The sequence below is a fragment of the Musa acuminata genome, chromosome BXJ3-2, assembly GCF_036884655.1.
Source record: "Musa acuminata AAA Group cultivar baxijiao chromosome BXJ3-2, Cavendish_Baxijiao_AAA, whole genome shotgun sequence".
NCBI lineage: Eukaryota > Viridiplantae > Streptophyta > Magnoliopsida > Zingiberales > Musaceae > Musa > Musa acuminata.
This window is the reverse complement of record NC_088350.1, coordinates 19300417-19321813: the sequence shown is the minus strand read 5'-3', so window position 1 is coordinate 19321813 and position 21397 is coordinate 19300417. Positions and strand designations below refer to the sequence as shown.

General features: G+C 40.3%; 1 protein-coding gene across 1 annotated transcript in view; it reads left to right on the top strand.

Annotated features, from left to right (window-relative positions):
• The window catches only part of LOC135630858 (telomerase reverse transcriptase-like), a 47365-nt gene that overhangs the window by 9702 nt on the left and 16266 nt on the right, over positions 1–21397 (top strand). Inside the window, exons 3-5 of the mRNA XM_065138106.1 lie at positions 7135–7200; positions 7295–7480; positions 8447–9343. Of these exons, the coding sequence (XP_064994178.1) occupies positions 7135–7200; positions 7295–7480; positions 8447–9343 (1149 nt within the window). The remainder of the gene's footprint in view (positions 1–7134; positions 7201–7294; positions 7481–8446; positions 9344–21397) is intronic.

Below are 21397 nucleotides of genomic sequence, written 5' to 3'. Positions count from 1 at the left end.
TTAGGGTGGTAACGAGGCGGAAACAACCTCAATCGACGGTACCGCCTGATAGCGAACGGTCTGTTGGTGAACCGGTACATATCGCCCGGTACGAGCAATATTATTAGAAATTAAAATCCTTGCTCTAGACCATATACAAACCTTAGTTGAGAGGACGAGAGGAGAAAGAGAGAGAGGTAGGGTGAGAGATTGAGGACCAAGGGAGGGAGAGAGACGAGTTGCAAGATAGGTTATAGTTTTTGGATTGGTTAAGGACAAGAAGATCATTATCAACTTGAATTGTTGGATTAGATTGATGTGATTTGGATCGCTTGAATGTATAAAAATTAAAATGTTCTATGCTAAAAGTTTTCTTTACCTTCATATTTCATAAGTTATTTATCTGTTTTTCAAAAGCATATATGAAAGATCGTAAACTTATTTGCTTGTAGCTTCTAAGATAGTGATGGATTTTGCTCTGGCCTTAGTACTTCAGTGATTACATACAAATGCGATAGATGGTAATATAAAGATAAAAACAAAAAAGAAAAACTTCACTTGATGAGAGTGCCTATGGATTTGAGATGAATTCCAAAATCCCATGAGATCTCCCTGATTGAATGAAGAATGAAATCGTGAAGGCAAAGAAATCACACTTCAATTAGTGTCATATGGTGTCTATTTATACATGGTGAAAGAGAGGATTTTTCTCAACTGAGCAATGAGATTTCCTCGTCAATTGGGGAAGTCTCATCTGCTATGCAGTTAAGAAAATCTCTCTGTTATCATGCCCCCGCAAGATTGAGCTCCTGTCAAGGATGTCGATCTTGGACCGATGCAACAAAAATAGTTTGCGGGTTAGAGACTTCGTGAGTGAGTCTGCTAGTTGATCAGCCGTATGTACATGAGAGACACGAAGTTGATGTCTGACAACTTGATCTCGCACGAATTGAAGTCGATGACAATGTGTTTCATGCGTGAGTGGAACACTGGATTAACACATAAGCAGGTAGCTCCAACATTGTCACAATATATTGTAGGAGTAAGGGTAGAGCTAATGTTGAGTTCCTTGAGGAGATTTGTAACCCAATTGAGTTCAGCAGCAACGGTATCGATGACACGATATTCAGCTTCAATTGTAGGTCGGACGATTGTCTTTTGCTTTTTAGAACTCCAACTGATTGGATTAGACCCAAGAAAGACAACATACCCTGACGTGGAGGTTCTATCATCAAAGTTTCCTGCCCAATCAGCATCAGCAAAGGCATGAAGATGAAGTGGGGTGTGTTTGCGGAGAAAGAGGCCATGATTGAGGGTCCCTTTGAGATATCGCAAAATTCGTTTAACCGTAGACCAATGCATAGTAGAAGGCTGGTGCATGTATTGAGATAATTTATTGACTACAAATGAGATATCTGGATGGGTGAGAGCCAAGTATTGTAAGGAGCCAAGTACTTGTCGGTATTGAGTTGAGTCCGTAGTATGACTGCTATCACATAATTTGAGTGATTCACTAGTAGAGAGAGGAGTTGTAATCTCTTTTGCATCTTGTATATTTGTCTTTGATAATAAGCCTTGAATATACTTTCTTTGTGATAGGAGGAGACCTGAGGATGTAAATGTTGCTTCCACTCCCAAAAAGTAGCTCAAGAGTCCTAAATCTTTGAGGGAGAATCGATCAGTCAATTGCTTTAGAAATGCCTGAATCTCCAAAGGATCATTGCATATGCCAATAATATCATCTACATACACTAGAAGATATATTGTATTTCCATTTTGTTGTCGTAGGAATAAAAAGGTATCAGGCTTGGAGTTGATGAAGCTAGTTGATATCAGAAACGATCCAAGTTCAGTAAACCAAGCTCTTGGAGCTTGAAGGAGTCCATAAATGACTTTTTGTAGTTTGCAAACATGTCTCGGATACTGGTGATGAACGAAGCCAGAGGGTTGCTACATAAAGACATCTTCAGTTAGAGTCCCCTGTAAAAAGGCATTATTAATGTCCAGTTGTCGTAAGTGCCAGCTTTTAGAGATGGCCAAACTTAGAATAAGCCGAATTGTTGTAGGTTTAACTACGGGACTGAAAGTCTTTGTGAAGTCAACTCCAGGTCGTTGATGAAACCCTTTGGCTATTAAACGTGCTTTATATCTAGCAACGGACCCGTTTGGGTTTTGCTTAATTCGAAAGACCCATTTACACCCGATGATGTTTTATGAAGGATGAAAAGGTACAAGAGTCCATATAGAGTTATGGAGTAGAGTATCATATTCTTCACATATGACTTTACACCAGTGTGGAGATTTTTGGGCTTGAGTAATTGTGGTAGGTTTACTAGTCTCAGGAGAGGATTTTATGATAGCATGTAGGTCGAGAACCTGACGTGGTTTAAAGATACCACTTTTTGAGCGTGTTGTCATTGGATGTCTAGGAGCTGTAGGTTGTGTTATTGGTATGGGTGGTGGAGAGGCATTGACACGGGTCGGGGTAGGCTGAGATACATCAGTGGCACTAGGTAAAGAAGGTTGTTGTGTTTATAAGGATATTACTTCATTAGTAGGTGAGGCTTATGAAGAAGGAAGAGAAGTAATAGAGGGAGTGAGGAGCTGTTGAACCGGAAGAACAAAAGTGTGGATCGTTAAAAAAGGGACTGGAGGGTGTGGTAAGAGGTTCGTTTGAGGGGATCGATGGTATACTCCAGTGATGTATATTTGTTGGAGTAGCTTTTATGGTAGGAGACTTATGGGTTTGAAATGGAAAGGCAGATTCCACAAAAATAACATGACGTGAAATAAAGACTTTTTTAGTTTTGGGTTCATAGCATCGAAAGGCATCATGTTCAAGAGAATATCCTATGAAAATGCAAGGCTTAGATCTTGGTATTATCTTGTGTGAGGAATAAGGACGTAGCCATGGATAACATAAACAACCAAATATTTTGAGTTTTTGAAGGTTTGGGGATTTGGAAAATAGTTTTTCAAATGGTGACTGGTATTTGAGGACTAGAGTGAGCGTACGATTAATAAGGTAGACAACAGTTTGAAAGGCTGCAGACCAAAAGGTTGCCGGAATGCTTGATGTAGAAGTGTGAGACTAGTTTCTACGATATGTCGATGTTTGTGTTCAGCAGAGCCAATTTGTTGAGGAGTGTGGCGGAGTGACTTAAGGTGTTGGATGTCAAAGGTTGAGAGGTAGGATGTGAGGGCTTGATATTCACCTCCGTATCAGAGTAGACTGTTTTAATTGTAGACTGAAAGAAGTTTTCGACTAACTTTTTAAAGTTGGTGAAGATTGTTGAAACTTTTGATTTATGACGGAGAGGGTATATCCATGTGTACTTAGTAAAATAGTCTAAAAAAATGATAAAATCTAAACTTGTCAAAAGAAGTGACGGGAGCAGGGCCCCAAACATCAGTATAAATAATTTCAAATGGTTTAGAACATGATATGGAGGAAATGCCAAAAGGGAGTCTTATGACTTTTATTACTGAGACAAGCATCACAATGAGTAATAATGCTATTATTTTTAAGAGTAGGAAGAGAATAACGAGAAAGCAATTTATTTTGGATAGAGAGCGAGGGATAACCGAGACGACGATGCTACACATCAATTGGAGCTGCAATTGAGGAGTAAACAGTGGGATGTTTTATTTGTGGAATTGACGGTCATTCATAAACATTGTCCTTACTCTGGCCTCGGACCAAGGATGCCCCCGTGCTCAAATCCTTGATAAGAAAAGAGTTAGGAAAGAATTCAATGGAGGTATTATTTTGTTTGCAAAATTGAGAAACGGAAATGAAATTTCGTTTAATGTGAGATGCACACAAAATATCATCGAGTGTAAAAGTTGTGGTAGGTGAATTAAGCATTGTGGAACTAGTATGAGTTATAGGAATTCCTTTATCGTCACCGATGATGATGTCGTCATTTTCACTATAGTTGTTGTGGATGGACAAGTTCTGTAGATCAGAGGTGATGTGGTGGGATGCGCCTGAATCCACAATCCAATTATGATCACTAGTGTTTAGAGTAATCGTGAGATTTGCTTAAGGCCAATGTGATTGAGTAGGAAGTCTGGGTCGAGATCGACAGACCTTTACAGAGTGATCGACTTTATCACATAGTTGGCAAATAACTCTTTGTTGGTTTGTGTGGTGAGGGCGCTAGGACTGCTGATGATTGAAGTAGCCACCTTGGTTATTGTGATTGGAATATTGATGATGTGGAGGGATGGTTTGTTTGGAGCTAATAGGTTCAGGAGGTATATTGGTCAAACCTTTGTTGATAGTCTTGTTATACAGATTGCCCCTCCTCGTAGATTTTTGATTGACTTGAGCTGTGAGATGGTCCTGGCAATTTGTCCTCGCGCTTTAGATATATCTCAAAGTCAGTCAGCTTGTCATAGAGTTCTTCGAATGACACTGGTGAGTCACGTGCCCGTATTGCTGCTACCAATTCCTTGTACTCATCTCCTAGGCCGTTGAGGATATGGACAGTGACTTCTTCATCACTGAGGGAATGACCTATTAAGGCCAAGTTATCGATGATAATCTTTATGTTGTATAGATAATCAGCAACAGTACTTCCCTCTTGTTTTGTTTCCATGAGACTGGATCGGAGACTAAACATGCGAGTGCGTGAACGATTCGCCAGGGTGGTTTGCAACGTGCACCAGGCTTCGGCAGCAGTATCACATGAAGATATGGGTGGGGCGAGGGGTCCAGGGACCGAGGTTTGAATTGCTTGGAGGACGAGACGATCCTGGCATAACCATAGTTTATGGTCCAGATTTGGTACTAGACTGGGTGCTCCTGGGATGTTAAGCATCGCTGGTGGACAACGAAGAGAACCATCGACATAGCCTAGAAGATCATAGCCGAATAGGAGATTAGAGAATTGAGCATGCCAGGATGCATAGTTGCCACCTTTGGATAATTTGAAGGGGATGAGGGTTGTTGCATTGATGGAGATAAGGCTTGTATGTGGAAAAGTACTATGGTTCCCTGTGGGAACAGTAACTGGAGCATCAGAGGTAGATGATGAGGACATATGGAAGATATGTACCAATATATGGGAGCAAGTAGAAGTTTGCAACGACGACAATGATCAGGGAGGAAGAAGTGTTGGTGCAGATCAGTGTCACCCGAGGTGGGTTATTGGCAAATGAGGTCTTTGTTGAAGGAGGAGTTTAGCTCTGTGCAATATTATGTAAAGCTGCAGATCTCTGTGCAGCAGTTCTGCAATTGGGAATCTAGGGGGTGTGTGCTTCGTCGCCGAAGATCACTGTTGTACTTTGCGTAGCAGAGATGCAGTGATGCAGCAAGTGGCATGGAAATGGTTCCGGATGTTGCTCGTCGAGGTGAAGAAGGTGGAGGTGGCTGCCCCTGGTAGCATGGCAGTGATAGGAATCTGATCGCTGAGTGATCTGATCATTGATCAGAGGCAGCGAGAGGACATTGCAACGATTACCTCCGAGCAGATCATCGAAGCAGAGAAAGTCTAGTGAGGGAAAGGAAGAAGTTCGGGGAGGGAAGAGATGATAGTCCTGCACCCAGACGAGGTCCTCTCCAGGACCAAGACTTGACCCGACAGGAGCGTGTCCGTAGGAAGATCGAAGCTCTGCCACAGGATGCCGCCGGAAGTAGTGAGGACGACGTTGCTGGAGTCGAGGACAGCGGCGGCGGAGGCGTTGGCAGGGCCCGTGCTCCACACTTAATTTCCGCCCTCATCCTTGAGGGAGAGGCGGTCGTCGCTGGTCAACTATAGGGTGGAGCCTAATCGGATGGGAGCGTCGCGGTTGGCGGACCAGACGACGGCTTTGGGGGAGGTGGACCCGAACCAGATGGCGATGAGGAAGAGGGAGGTTTGGGCGTCGGTGGGGTAGAATCCGAAGGCGAAGTCGCCGGAGGGAGAGAGCCAAGAGCTGGTCGATGAGCCGGCCATGAGGGTGGTGCCCTGTGTGATGTTGGAGTAGCTCTGGGCGGAGGAGATGGTCTGGGTTAGTAGCAAGACGAGGTCCTCACCAGAGGTGAGGGTTTTGGCGACCATGTCCACAAAGAGGGTCGCCCGATGGTGCGGCCGAGGTGGTTGACACCGAGAGAGCCGTTGGGGAACAAACAACGGCGGGTGCACTGGTGAAGCCCATGGGCGCAACAGGCAAGGAAGTGGCGGGCCTGGTCCAGCGCGTGGAAGCCGAGCAGGTCGCAACAGAGAAGATAACGCAGGAGTTGAAGATAAAAGTGGAGGGGAACGGGATCCTGTGGGTGAGCGGCGAGTGATTGGAGCAGAGGATGCTGATGGTTCCGGGCTTGGGAATGTGGCTGTAGCGGCGGTGGTCGCTAGCCGGAAGCAGGGGCGAAGCCTCGCTCTTCTCACTGCTCTGATACCATGATTGAATGAAGAATGAAATCGTGAAGGCAAAGAAAGCACACTTCAATTAGTGTCATATGGTGTCTATTTATACATGGTGAAAGAGAGGATTTTTCTCAACTGAACATCGAGATTTCCTTGTGCAGTTGGGGAAATCTCATCTGCTATGCAGTTGAGGAAATCTCTCTGTTATCACTCCCTTCTATATGATGCCATCCATTTTTCCTTTAGAGACCAAGAACCACTTTCTAGTCTCTGCTTTCATCTTCCTGTATCTTTTCTGTCTGTCTTGCACGAGGGTGTTCTGTCATAGTCACAAGTGCACAATCTTTGAGATAGGCATCCTTAACCTGCAGTTGGGAGGAGAGGGAGGAAATTACTTTCAGCCCTTGGCACTGGAGTCAATGACAATGGTGGTAGCAGGAGCAAATGAGGATGGAGGGATAGGGGTGACCATTGCTGTCTCCTATGAGGAGCAATCTATGGATGGATATATTATGAGGGATGGTTTAAATTTAACTTAGGATATTGTAATGTAGATGAGTTATTGTATAAAATGTAATTTTGAAAATGTAAAATATACGTGGATTGTGCACTCGCTACATATGAATAGGCTTTTATCCATTGAACATTTGCTTTATATTAATTAGATGTTTGTGAATATTAATTCTAGTTATTTAGCATAATTCTTCTTCTAGATATCAAGGTGTATGCTCCATGTGCATTGCTATTTTTACTTTCTACTTATAATTTCTATTTAATGAGTTATGGCATCTCATTTTACCAGGAAAGTCATTTCAACATTGCTGGTGAATTTCTTTGTACTTCTACTTGGGATCTTCTGTTGCACAGAGTAAAATTTTGAAGCTATTAATTGCTATTGCATACTTTCTTTTGATGTAATTGCTGAAGTTCACTTGTTAGAACAAATCTTGTGGAATTTGCAGATAGGCTTTCAACTCATGGTGTTTCTTCTACGTTTCTCATCAATTTTTATTCCTGTTAGAAACAAGAGTTACTATCAGGTCACAGGGCATCCAATGGATAAAATATTTGAAGGATCTAAATTCTTGAAAACCACATCAACATCATCAAATCAGCAGCCATTCTTCGCGGAGGCCATGCAGAATATGGTAATAACATCTTTTGAAGAAATGCCATTCTTGGATACATTTGTAGCATGCTTGCTGCTGTAATTTCATGATAGAATGAACAAAAAAATATATTTGTTATTTGGTGAAACTAGTGTAATTACTATCGTATTATATTTCTCTAATTTTTCCAAAAAACAGATTTGATATTTGTTTCAGATCTTTAATTTGTTCATCGGAAGATCAATGATAATTGATAAATGTTGAATATTTTCATGATTTCATTACTGAATGCATCTAATCTAAATCTTAATGACTGAAATTATGAATGATGATAAGCCTAGTAAATTAGTACCTTGTAATTTCTACGTATGCGTTGTCTGACCATCCGATTATTCTCCTAGGAGAGAATATGTAAGCAAGAATGATCATTCATGCACTGATGATAAATTCTCTTTCAAATATTAGCTAATGCAAGTGTTCAGAGTTGTGTCGGATGCCCAGTCAGCATGATCACATGACACCTGCCATGAAATAATACTGAAGTTAAATAATACTGGATCTGCCATAATTTGTGCAAGGGTGAGTAGTCCTTTATGAGCAGTCATTTAATATGGTTTTTTGACTGAGGTTGGTTTAATGAATTTTTGAGCTGATCTTGATCATGGTAATGTAATGGTAAAAAGGTGGTGTATCTCTGTTGGTCTCGGGGCAAGGCTACATTCTGATGGCACCTTTATTCATTTTTATAATTACACTCTATTTAAAAGTTCAAAATGAATATTGAAGTATATCCTTAATATGTATCTTATCTTTTCAAATGTTGTGTACTGTTGCCCATCGTTTCCTCATGATTCTGATGTTGGCTGCATGTGCAAAATCATTTTTCCATAAGTATGTGGTCGTTTAAACATTCTTTCTTATCTTAATGTGGTCATATGCCTATGATTGTCCCAAGGCTTCAGTCGAAAATCCTGTAGTTTTTACTGTATTTTTCAAATAAACCAGGGTTGCTCAAGGAGCTTAAAGAGAAAGCAACGTGACATGTCAGGGAGATCAAATATGGGTGCTGCTGCTGTTTCTGTTTGCTCTAAATCTAAATATCTTGGTGACAAGAGAGACAATGGAAGCAAAGTGAGTTGTGGGAAATTTGAAAGAGTTGGGGGCAGAACTGAAGTTGTACAATTTGATGGAGGGGAACCCAACATCAAAATTCTATGGGATCATGATAGTTCTCAGAACACATTATCAAAATGTGGTGGACCAATATTGCATGATTCTGTTTTCCAGTCATACTTTGACAAGTTGCATTTGGAGAAGCTGAAATCTCCCCGCACAAAATGTCATAATAATGAAAAAGAGTCCATTTGTACTGACATGCCTGGACTTTGTTTAAGTAGGAAGTACAGAAAGCATGGAAGACTGTACAGCTGGCAACGTCGAAGAAAATATAAGGGACCTGAAGAAAATATACCTGGAAAAAATAATAAAATAAGATTGCAGATGAAATTTCTGGATTCTGATTGCAGTTTGTGTCATTGGCCTTCAGAACCATCAGTGCCTGCATCTACTGAAGAGGATATCATGAAGGATTTTGAACTAACTGCATCAAAAGATACTGAAGCAAGCAGGGAGAAATGTTCTCATCTGATGCTTTCTCAAGACATGTGTCAAGGACAAATAACATTCTCAACAAAGAAAACTCATCATAGGCCTAGATCTGAAACCAATGATGCATCTGAAGGGCAACATCATGCTAGTCTGAAGAACTTATCAATTCAACCTCTAGATTTTGCAGTGTCATCACTGTACAACAATCGTTTTACTCCAAATGAACTCTTCCCAGAAGAGTCTGATTGCTCTGCTTCAAAGAACCAGCTAAATCTTCATAGCCACTTTGAGAAGGTTGGTCTGAATATTTATTTTATAAAAAATGTTTTGATAATCTATAATTTTTGTGGGAGACTTGCGTTCCAGTTATACTTTGGGATAAACTGATTATAGACTATATACCATCAACAAGCCAATCAACCAGAACCATAATTACTATTTACTACTGTATTCGATTTTGGTTGGTCATGAAATTTTTTATTATTGTGTTAAAACTAAGCTATGAAGATGCATGGTGTAGTACATTGGTTTCTTGTTTATGTACAGTGAATAGACAAGGACTGTGATCTCAACAAAACCAAACAATCTGATCATTGGATGCTTTAATATAGTGCCTGCAATAATAAAGGGATTAATAATGTAAAATAGGACTTATTGCTGTGAGGCCATGAGCATAGGCAGGACTTGGATAAGGCTTGTGCTTGAATGTATAGTCACATCACATGGTCTTTAATTGGAATAGTGACAACTGAAGTTGATTTGTTTGTTCATTACTTAACACAATGAGGCCTTCAATATTAAACAATTTGGCCAATGTCTGTTACATTAGAGAACTTGTTTTTGTGGCAGCTTCATGCTTTTTGTATTACTTGTCTTGTCTCCCACCTGTAATGCTTGTGATCTTTCCTAATGTTGCAAGAAGTATAGTTAGATAATGTTATCAGTCAGTGTCTCCCTTTTGCTGGGGCTTCTTTCTTCATTTTATTGAATGTTTCTTCTCTCCTTTTTGTAAAATTGGATGACCTTTTGAATAGGTTTTTTTTTCCTATTTTATCCTTAAAAATGAAACTAAAAATAAGAAAAGGGTCTTGAAGCTACAGGAATATCTTTATCACTATCCTTTGGAAGTTGATAACAATCTTCTTTCTCAGTATAAAGATAAGTAATTTGGCAATCTTGTTCTTAAGTGTGTCTATGGTGTGGAAAAAATCTTTTACATGAGAAAGCACGATTCTCCCGGTTTTTTGTTATTTCAATCAAAACATTTGGATGTCATGTGAGTTAAGTTAGTTGGGATTGTTACATGGTAAATTCTGATTGTGATTTTAAAATTTAAAAGGTTCTCAACTGGCATTTGTCCTATATCAGTATAGCGTATTTGATTTAGTTGAGATGCCCTGTTATTTACGCCTAAGCCTACTTATCCTACATATATGACCACCTTCTCGGCACCTAGTCTAGTTTCTTATATGGCAGATTTTATAATTTTAGATTCTGATTCGGATTTTGAAATATAATAAGATCTCATTTGGCTTTCATCCTACATCAGTATACTGTATCTGATTTAGTTGAGATGCCCTGTTATTCAACGCCAAAACCTACTGTGATGGGGATATAAACAGGAATAACCTTTGTATATGAACAAATACTAGAAGACCATAATACATAGCGGAATTAAATGGAACCACAATCAAACAGAACACCAAGATATACGTGGAAAACCCCTTCAATATGAAGGGTAAAAACTACGAGGCAAACTAGAGATAATCCATTATGAGAATAATGAATATACAAATCTCAATCTCTTGCCATAAACCCTAGTAACAATCACAAAAGAATAATTGGGATACAAGGATCACGTCACTGCCTACAATATCTAAAACCTCCCCAAGTAATCACAGCAAGAGTCTACTGTAGATTTGATCTAACATGAGATAGAACACTGCTAGATGATTGAGAACAGCCTCTCTGCGTTGTCCTTGTCTTCTTCCCTTTCTTTCTCTTCCTTTTCTGCCTTGTTTTCCTCCTTTTCTTTGGAATCCCGTGGCTGTTTTTTTCTCCCACGTTGCTGCCCTATTTATGCCTTTTTCTGCCTCCAAAACGCAGCCACCACACCCCCATAATGTTAATTATGTTAGGATCGAGAGAACTAAGAGGGGGGGGGGGGGGGGGGGGGGGTGAATTAGTGCAGCGGAAATTTTTCAGCGATTAAAACGAAAGCTGCGTTCGTTCGATAAAAAATGATTTACGTCTAAGTGCAGATTTAGAAAGTTCTGAACTTAGAAACTTGTTCGTAAGATCGCAGAAGGCAGTAAGCAGTTATGATTGAAATCAAAACGTAAACGTAAACTGAAATATGATGATCGTACGAGAAAAGTCGATTTACGTCTAAAAGCAAATTCGGAAAATTCTGAACTTAGAAACTTATTCGTAAGATCGCAGAAGGCAGTAAACAGTTATGATTGAAATCAAAACGTAAACGTAAACTGAGATATGATGATTGTACGAGGAAAGCCGATTTACGTCTAAACGCAGTTTTACGTCTAAATGCAGATTTACGTCTAAACCTTGAAACTCGTTCGTAAAATCGCAGAGGACAGTAAGCTATTGAGAAGTTTGCAGTGAAGGTAAAATACTTAAAGGAAATGCAAACCGAGATTTAGAGTGGTTCGGTCAATCTTGAGCTACTCCACTTTTGGCTTCCTCCACCGACGAGGTCACCGACATCAACTAGAGGCCTTCCTTCAATAGGCGAAGGCCAACCACCCTTTTACAGATTCACTCCTTTTGACGGGCTTAGGAGACAACCCTTACAGAAGTTTTCTCTCCTCTCTTTACAACTCAAACTTGAAGAATAGAAAGAGGAGAACTAGCAGTTTTGAGCTCTAAGAAACACATAAAGACAGCAAGATTTCGAGTGTGTGTTCTGTGCTTTCAGTGCTGAATGGGTGGGGTATTTATAGGCCCCAACCCAGTTCAAATTTGGAGCTCAAATCTGTCAATTCCCTGAATTCCGGGATCAGGAGGTTGCACCTCCTGACTGGGGCGGTTGCACCGCCTGGCAGAGCTCGAAGACTGAGCCTCTGGGCGGTGCCACCTCTGTCAGGGGCGGTTGCACCTCTCTGCCAGAGCTCGAAGACCGAGCTCAGGCGGTTGCACCGCCTGACTGGAGAGGTTGCACCGCCTGGTAGAGCTCGAAACTTGAGCTCTGGCAGTGCTACCTCTTGACAGAAGAGGTTGCACCGCCCAGTCTCGCTCGGAGACTGAGCCCGGGGCGGTGCCACCTCTTGGCTGGAGCGGTTGCACCTCCCAGTCTCGCTGGGAGACATAGCCTGGGCGGTGCTACCTCCCTGCCTGGGCGGTTGCACCTCCCACAGCAACCTGGGTCCGAATTGGTTGATCCATTCGGCCCAATTTGAGTTCTTCAGGGGCCCAATTGCCCCAAGATTAAGCTAATGGGATCACCTCCCATTTCTAACTTAATCAATGTGCTAACTACGATTATTTCCTAAGACAAATTCTGCAGCTTGCTCCGGTGCGTCAATCGCTTCTTCCGGCGAGTTTCCGGCGAACTTCCGTCGATCATCCGACGAACCCTCGGTGATACTCCTGCGGACTTCCGGCAAACTCCTGGACTTGCGACGATCCACTTGGCAAGTTCCGATGAGCTCCTTTGGCAAGCTTCTGGACTTCTCGGATTTGTTCCCGCAGAACCTCCGACGACTGTTCGAACTTCCGTCGAGCTCTCGAACTCCCAACGTGATCATTGTCATGACTCCGGCGCAACTCCTGCTGCATGTCTTACTTTCGTCGTAGTCAATCCTGCACATGTAAACAAAACTTCGATCGAGACAATTAATCCTAAGCAATTAACCAAGTTGTTCGGCATGTCATTGGTCCCTCGACGCTTCGTCCGATTCTTCGGCGCATCGTCCTTTCCTGCAGCCTATTGCCCAATCGGCCAGTTGACTCCGCAACTCCGATATCCTTGGCACAATACCCGCTCTTCTTGGCCCGATGCCCGAGTCCATGGCCCGAAGCCTTCTGTCGATACGTCGACCGATCCACCGGCCCGACGTCCAATCTTCTGACATGTTCCTCCGGCACAACATGATTTTCCTGCTTTAATTGTCTCATCCTGATCGAGGCATCCTGCGTCACTAAAAACGCAGATTAAATCATAAACATATATCAAGTAGTTTCATCATCAAAATACGAGATTCAACAATCTCCCCCTTTTTGATGATGACAACCACTTGATGACGGAGTTAAACTTAACTCCCGGAGTTTAAACAAACTCCCCCTATCAATATGCCATATTGATAGAATCTTGAATTCAAACTGAATTCAAGTCATTGCAATATTCATCATGAATACTTGCAACACGTCATTATGAACTTATGCATAAACTTATGCATAACATGTCATGTCATCAACAAACTTCTCCCCCTTTGTCATCAACAAAAAGGAGAAGTACCACAATCAAGTGTTTGTGATTTTGGTTCAACTCATTGCATGAAAAACATAATATCAAGTTTTATCATCATGCAAGTTTTCTATCATCAAATGGTAAGATATCAACATGTAAAATTGCGATTCAAGTTCTTGATATCTTAACATGATATGACATTCATAGCACCTATTCATATGAATGCTGCTTTTGATATCTCATCATAATATGACATTCATAACATCTATTCAAATATGGCACTCATAGTATCAATTTATATATTTCTCCTCCTTTGTCATCAACACCAAGGAGAACGATATAAGCAAATTTTAAATATAAGTGCGATGCCATAAGTTGGTTCATGTCATTTTCCAACAGTGAGTGATAGGATACCAATTATGCAAACATCTCGAGAAAAACGTGACATGGAGATAGCTTTTATTGCTTCTTCCCTTTTTTTTTTTTTGTTATCTTTTTACATGAAGGAGAAAAGCCATATGTGAAGTTCAAATCGATAAGATATTAAAGCACACTTCATTTTTGCAAGGATTAAAATATGTAAGTGAGTCAAATCCTTGTATGTAAAAATATCTTCCTTTTATAAGAGGGAATCATCAAATATGTTTCTCGAAAAATATTTTTCACATGATAAGTGCATTTGCTAGATGATTCCATATGTCAAAAATCAATGATGTGAATTAAACTTGATATGACATATGCTTGTTAAGTTCGGAAGAGGATAATGTATCAAGAAAGTCCAAAAATGAAATTTGACACTTTCATACATTCGGACAGGGTTTTACTAAAGATATTCAATTACAATCATGAAGGTAAAACATGCTTATTATCATGGAAATTTTTGTATTCAAGCACATAATTTCCAACATGTAATCGTGGCAAGTAATTGTGTAAAATCATTATGGCAATCAAGTGATTTGATCATTCAATCAAAAAAGTCCGAAAAATAATTTTAACACGTTTAATCATTCGGACATATTTTTGCCATAGTTTTTCAAATATAATCATGAAGATAAGGCATGCTCATCATCATGGTAGTATGAAAGCAAGTTTACCATATACAAGCTAGCAAAAAATTTCTACATTTTAAGGCCCGCAAGCTAGCAATTTTGAGATGTTCAAAAAAGCAACTCTTGCTTCTTGAAATATAAGTTTTGCTAGATGTGCAAGTTAACTTTTTGCTTCTTGAGATAGGCAAGATAGCATTCCTTGGTGATGTTCAATATAGCTAAGTTCTACATCATGCAAGCTAGTGAATTTTATAACATTTTAGAACATGCATAATCACCAAAGGATCATAAATTTTAATGATGCGCAAAATTACAAATTTTGCATGATTGCATTTGTGTGTCTTGAGATTTGCAAGATAGCACTTCTTGGTGATGTTCAAGATAGCAATTTCTTCTTTTTGAGAAGTGCAATTTTTGCTTTCTTCTTGAATTGTGCAAGCTAGCTATCTCCCCTTTTGTCATTGTCAAAAAGAAGGGAAAAACCCTTTACATCAATTTTTAAATCATGACAAAGGTTAGTATCAATCTCATTTGTGCATCATTATATTTTCAAATTAAAACATGCACATTTTCAAAACATATAAACTCATTATTATATGCATGATTCCAAATCATCATTCATATTATTTCAATCATTGTTTCACTCATCACTATAGCTTATCATGCATAATATGTAAAACCATCTAAAATGATATAAACATTTATTTATTTAAGTTTTTAAGCATTCATGATACATCATACATTATCATAATAAAAAGCATATGCATCATTCCAAATCATAAATATTTCAAATCATTATGGTATTAATTTGTCACATTGCATCCTACCATGCATGATCGAAATTTCTCATTTGCATACATCAAAATAAATTCATGAATATCTCATGCATTCATATTATCACTTGAGGAATATTGAAAAGAAATAATTGGGTGATGAGATAAATATTTCATGAATACAAAGAGTTGTATAAAAATCATATCATGAATACAAGGAATACAAGTCACAATCATTCAAGAGAAAAATCATCATTCATTTTCAATTCATTCAATTTGATAAATCAAGATCATGATTTTGATAAAACTCATTTCAAATTTAAATCATCAAAATAATTTTTATGGCTCACAAAATTTATAACATAAACAGATTCATGATTTCATTGATAATATATTTTTCCCCTTTTTAAGTGTTTCATTTTAAGTGGTCGATTTCATGTTAGCATGCCTTTTCATTTATGAAAACATGCATCAAATTTTTTTTTTTTTTTTTTTAAAGCCACTGTTATTATCATGAAAATCGATAATCCATAAATATCAAGAATCATCATACATAATTTCAAAAATATATACTCATTAATCATAACTTCAAATTAAACATGATTTCATATACTCAAAATCGAGAAATAACAATGGAAATCAACATGATACACATTATTACTTCTCAACCACATATAGCATGATTTCATAAGGTATTTTTAATCAAAATCATTTTGTTTATCATAAACATGTAATTTTCATGATTATTTTCAAAATTACTAGAATGATAAGCATGATTCCTAATTGTTTGTATTTTCATTATAAAATTATTAAACATGTAATTTTCAAGAAAATTAAATAAAAAAGAAAAATGCTTTATGAAAAGCATCATGTAATTTCAAAGTAAATTAAAGACATTTTGATTACCTCAGCGTCGAAAGGCGTGAAGGCGTAGTTTGCCACCTCGCCTTTGTTGATTTTCTCCTCGTCTTCGGAGGAGCTCGATTCATCCCAATTTTTGTTCTTCTTCTTGCGTTCAAAGCAAGTAGTTCCGTTCTTTTTGCTTTTTAATTTTTGTTTCATTTGTAGTTTAAGTTCACCATCACTTGAGCTTATGCTTGAGTAGTCTTCAAATGTTCTATGTCCCAAATCCTTCCTGTTCTTTGGAAGGTGGTTCTCAAGTTCTTCACGTGCATTGCACGTCATTTCATATGTGATCAATGAACCAATTAGTTCTTCAAGTGGAAAAATATTTAAATCTTTTGTTTCTTGTAAAGCCGTTACTTTTGAATCCCACTTCTTAGAAAGAGAACGCAAAATCTTGTTCACAAGTTCAGAATTCGAAAAACATTTGCCAAGAGCTCTTAAACCATTGACGACATTCGTAAAACGGATGTACATGTCACCAATGGTTTCGCTTGGCTTCATTTGAAAAAGCTCGAAATCATGCAGTAAAATATTAACTTTCGAGTCTTTGACTCTACTAGTTCCCTCGTGCGTGATTTCAAGAGTGCGCCAAATATCGAAAGCCGTTTCGCACAAAGAAACCCGATTGAACTCATTTTTGTCCAAAGCGCAAAATAAGGCATTCATAGCCTTTGCGTTTAAAGAAAAATGCTTCTTCTCTAAATCCGATCATTCGATCATTGGAAGAGAAGACTTCGAAAAACCGTTTTCGACAAGATTCCAAAGTTCAACATCCATAGAAATAAGAAAGATCCTCATTTGGGTCTTCCAATAGGTGTAGTCCAATCCGTTAAACAACGGTGGACGAAAAACCGAAAAGCCCTCTTGAAAGCCACGAAGAGCCATTTCTCTCTGGTGTAAGTCCGAAATGAGAAATACCGGGCTCTGATACCAATTGTTAGGATCGAGAGCACTAAGAGGGGGGGGGGTGAATTAGTGCAGCGGAAATTTTTCAGTGATTAAAACGAAAGCTGCATTCGTTCGATAAAAAATGATTTACGTTTAAGTGCAGATTTAGAAAGTTCTGAACTTAGAAACTTGTTCGTAAGATTGCAGAAGGCAGTAAGCAGTTATGATTGAAATCAAAACGTAAACGTAAACTGAAATATGATGATCGTACGAGAAAAGCCGATTTACGTCTAAAAGCAGATTCGGAAAATTCTGAACTTAGAAACTTATTCGTAAGATCGCAGAAGGCAGTAAACAGTTATGATTGAAATCAAAACGTAAACGTAAACTGAGATATGATGATTGTACGAGGAAAGCCGATTTACGTCTAAACGCAGTTTTACGTCTAAATGCAGATTTACGTCTAAACCTTGAAACTCGTTCGTAAAATCGCAGAGGGCAGTAAGCTATTGAGAAGTTTGCAGTGAAGGTAAAATACTCAAAGGAAATGCAAACCGAGATTTAGAGTGGTTCGGTCAATCTTGACCTACTCCACTTTTGGCTTCCTCCACCGACGAGGTCACCGACGTCAACTAGAGGCCTTCCTTCAATAGGCGAAGGCCAACCACCCTCTTACAGATTCACTCCTTTTGACGGGCTTAGGAGACAACCCTTACAGAAGTTTTCTCTCCTCTCTTTACAACTCAAACTTGAAGAATAGAAAGAGGAGAACTAGCAGTTTTGAGCTCTAAGAAACACAGAAAGACAGCAAGATTTCGAGTGTGTGTTCTGTGCTTTCAGTGCTGAATGGGTGGGGTATTTATAGGCCCCAACCCAGTTCAAATTTGGAGCTCAAATCTGTCAATTCCCTGAATTCCGGGATTAGGCGGTTGCACCTCCTGACTGGGGCGGTTGCACCGCCTAGCAGAGCTCGAAGACTGAGCCTCTGGGCGGTGCCACCTCTGTCAGGGGCGGTTGCACCTCTCTGCCAGAGCTCGAAGACCGAGCTCAGGTGGTTGCACCGCCTGACTGGAGAGGTTGCACCGCTTGGCAGAGCTCGAAACTTGAGCTCTGGCGGTGCTACCTCTTGACAGAAGAGGTTGCACCGCCCAGTCTCGCTCGGAGACTGAGCCCGGGGCGGTGCCACCTCTTGGCTGGAGCGGTTGCACCTCCCAGTCTCGCTGGGAGACATAGCCTGGGCGGTGCTACCTCCCTGCCTGGGCGGTTGCACCTCCCACAGCAACCTGGGTCCGAATGGGTTGATCCATTCGGCCCAATTTGAGTTCTTCAGGGGCCCAATTGCCCTAAGATTAAGCTAATGGGATCACCTCCCATTTCTAACTTAATCAATGTGTTAACTACGATTATTTCCTAAGACAAATTCTGCAGCTTGCTCCGGTGCGTCAATCGCTTCTTCCGGCGAGTTTCCGGCGAACTTCCGTCGATCATCCGACGAACCCTCGGTGATACTCCTGTGGACTTCCGGCAAACTCCTGGACTTGCGACGATCCACTTGGCAAGTTCCGATGAGCTCCTTTGGCAAGCTTCTGGACTTCTCGGATTTGTTCCCGCAGAACCTCCGACGACTGTCCGAACTTCCGTCGAGCTCTCGAACTCCCAACGTGATCATTGTCATGACTCCGGCGCAACTCCTGCTGCATGTCTTCCTTTCATCGTAGTCAATCCTACACATGTAAATAAAACTTCGATCGAGACAATTAATCCTAAGCAATTAACCAAGTTGTCCGGCATGTCATTGGTCCCTCGACGCTTCGTCCGATTCTTCGGCGCATCGTCCTTTCCTGCAGCCTATTGCCCAATCGGCCAGTTGACTCCGCAACTCCGATATCCTTGGCACAATACCCGCTCTTCTTGGCCCGATGCCCGAGTCCATGGCCCGAAGCCTTCTGTCGATACGTCGACCGATCCACCGGCCCGACGTCCAATCTTCTGACATGTTCCTCCGGCACAACATGATTTTCCTGCTTTAATTGTCTCATCCTGATCGAGGCATCCTGCGTCACTCAAAACGTAGATTAAATCATAAACATATATCAAGTAGTTTCATCATCAAAATACGAGATTCAACAAATTAGGGTTAGGTTAAGAGGGGGTGTGGGTTGCCCAAGCCCACCATGGGCTGAATCTGTGGGCTGCCAGCCCAACAACCTCCCCCTTCAGCCCATAAAGGAGGCTGTCCCATGACTCCTCAATGTGACGCCATGTCGACCAGCTGTCGGCATATCTCCTGTCTTTCTTTTGGTAAAGTTTTTGTCGACATGTCTGCTCCGTTGTCATCTGTGTGAATTTTCTGAAGCTGCAACTGCTTCTCTTCAAATACATTTCGAATCCAGTGGTATCTGACATCTATATGCTTTGACTTGGAATGAAACATTGGGTTCTTACACAAATGGATGGCACTCTGGCTGTCACAATGCACCACATAATTTTCCTGTTTTAGCCTAAATTCTTGTAAGAATTCTTTCATCCATAACATTTCTTTGCATACCTCTGTAGCAGCAATATATTCTGCTTCTGTGGTGGAGAAAGCAATACACTTTTGCAACCTGGATTGCCACGACACAGCTCCCCCTACAAAAGTAAGTACATAACCTGAAGTAGACTTTCTCGTATCTATATCTCTTGCCATATCTGCATCTGTGTAACCTGTCAACACATGTGGTCCACCTCCAAAGCTTAAACAAACCTTAGAACTCCCTCTGAGATATCTAAAAATCCACTTCACTGCTGCCCAGTGCTCTTTGCTTGGATTTGCAAGAAATCTGCTAGTAACATCAACTGCATATGCGATGTCTGGCCTCGTACATACCATTGCATACATTAAACTTCCAACTGCTGAAGCATAAGGAACCTTTTGCATTTTCTCCTTCTCATCACTTGACGGACTCTGTTTTGAGCACAACTTGAAGTGACCTGCAAGAGGAGAACCAACTGGTTTTGCATTGCTCATACTGAATCTTTCCAATATCTTCTCGATGTATTTCTCTTGTGACAACCAAATCTTCTTATTTTTCCTGTCACGGGAAATCTGCATACCTAGTATTTGCTTTGCTGGCCCCATGTCCTTCATTGCAAAAGACTCACTCAGTTCCTTCTTCAACCTATCAATTTTAGACATCTTTCCTAAGAATAAGCATGTCATCAACATAAAGTAAGAGAATAATAAAATCCTCACCAAACTATTTGATGTACACACAATGATCTGAAGCCGTTCTTTTATATCCATTTTCTATCATAAAGGAATCAAACTTTCTGTACCACTGTCTTGGAGCTTACTTTAGCCCATACAAGCTCTTCTTCAATTTGTAGACAAAGTTCTCTTTACCTTTAACTTTGAAGCCTTCTGGTTGCTCCTTATAAATTTCCTCCTCCAAATCCCCATGAAGGAAAGCTGTCTTCACATCTAACTGCTCAACCTCCAAGTCCTGGCTAGCAGCAATACCAAGAGCAACATGAATAGAAGATATTTTAACAACAGGAGAAAAAATCTTTTCAAAGTCAATATCTTTCTTTTGACCAAAGCCTTTCACAACCAATCTGGCTTTGTACTTTGGTTGAGAACAATATTCTTGAGTCTTCAACCTAAAAACCCACTTGTTCTTCAAGGTCTTCATTTCATTTGGTAGTAGCACCAAATCATAAGTGTGGTTCTTCTGAAGAGCATCCATCTCTTCCTACATAGCAAGTAACCACTTCTCTTTCTGCTCACTTTCAACTGCTTCCTGGTAACTCTCTGATTCACCTGCATCAGTAAGCATCACATACTCATATGTAGAGTATCTTCTGGAAGGTTGACGTTGTCTAGAAGATCTTCTCAACTGAGGTTCTGTTGGAACTTGCTCTCCAACTTCTTCTTGCTCAACATGTTCTGCAGGTAGATCAACGTCAGGCTCTACACCATCTTCCTGCACCTCTCCCCCATCACCCTGATATACTGGAGGAATAACTGAGTCACAATCTGCTAATCCTTCTACAGAAGTCTTGGCTGGTGCCTTCTTCTTCAAATCCTCAAAGGTTTGATCCTCAAAGAAGACTACATCTCTGTTTCTGAACACCTTCTGCTTTTCTGGATCCCAAAGCCTGTAACCAAAATGATCATGTGAGTAACCAAGAAAAATACATTCTTTAGTCTTACCATCCAGCTTGGACCTCTCATTATTTGGAACATATGCAAATGCACGACAACCAAACATTCTCAAATACTTGTAGGAAACATCTTTCCCTGACCATACATGCTCTGCAA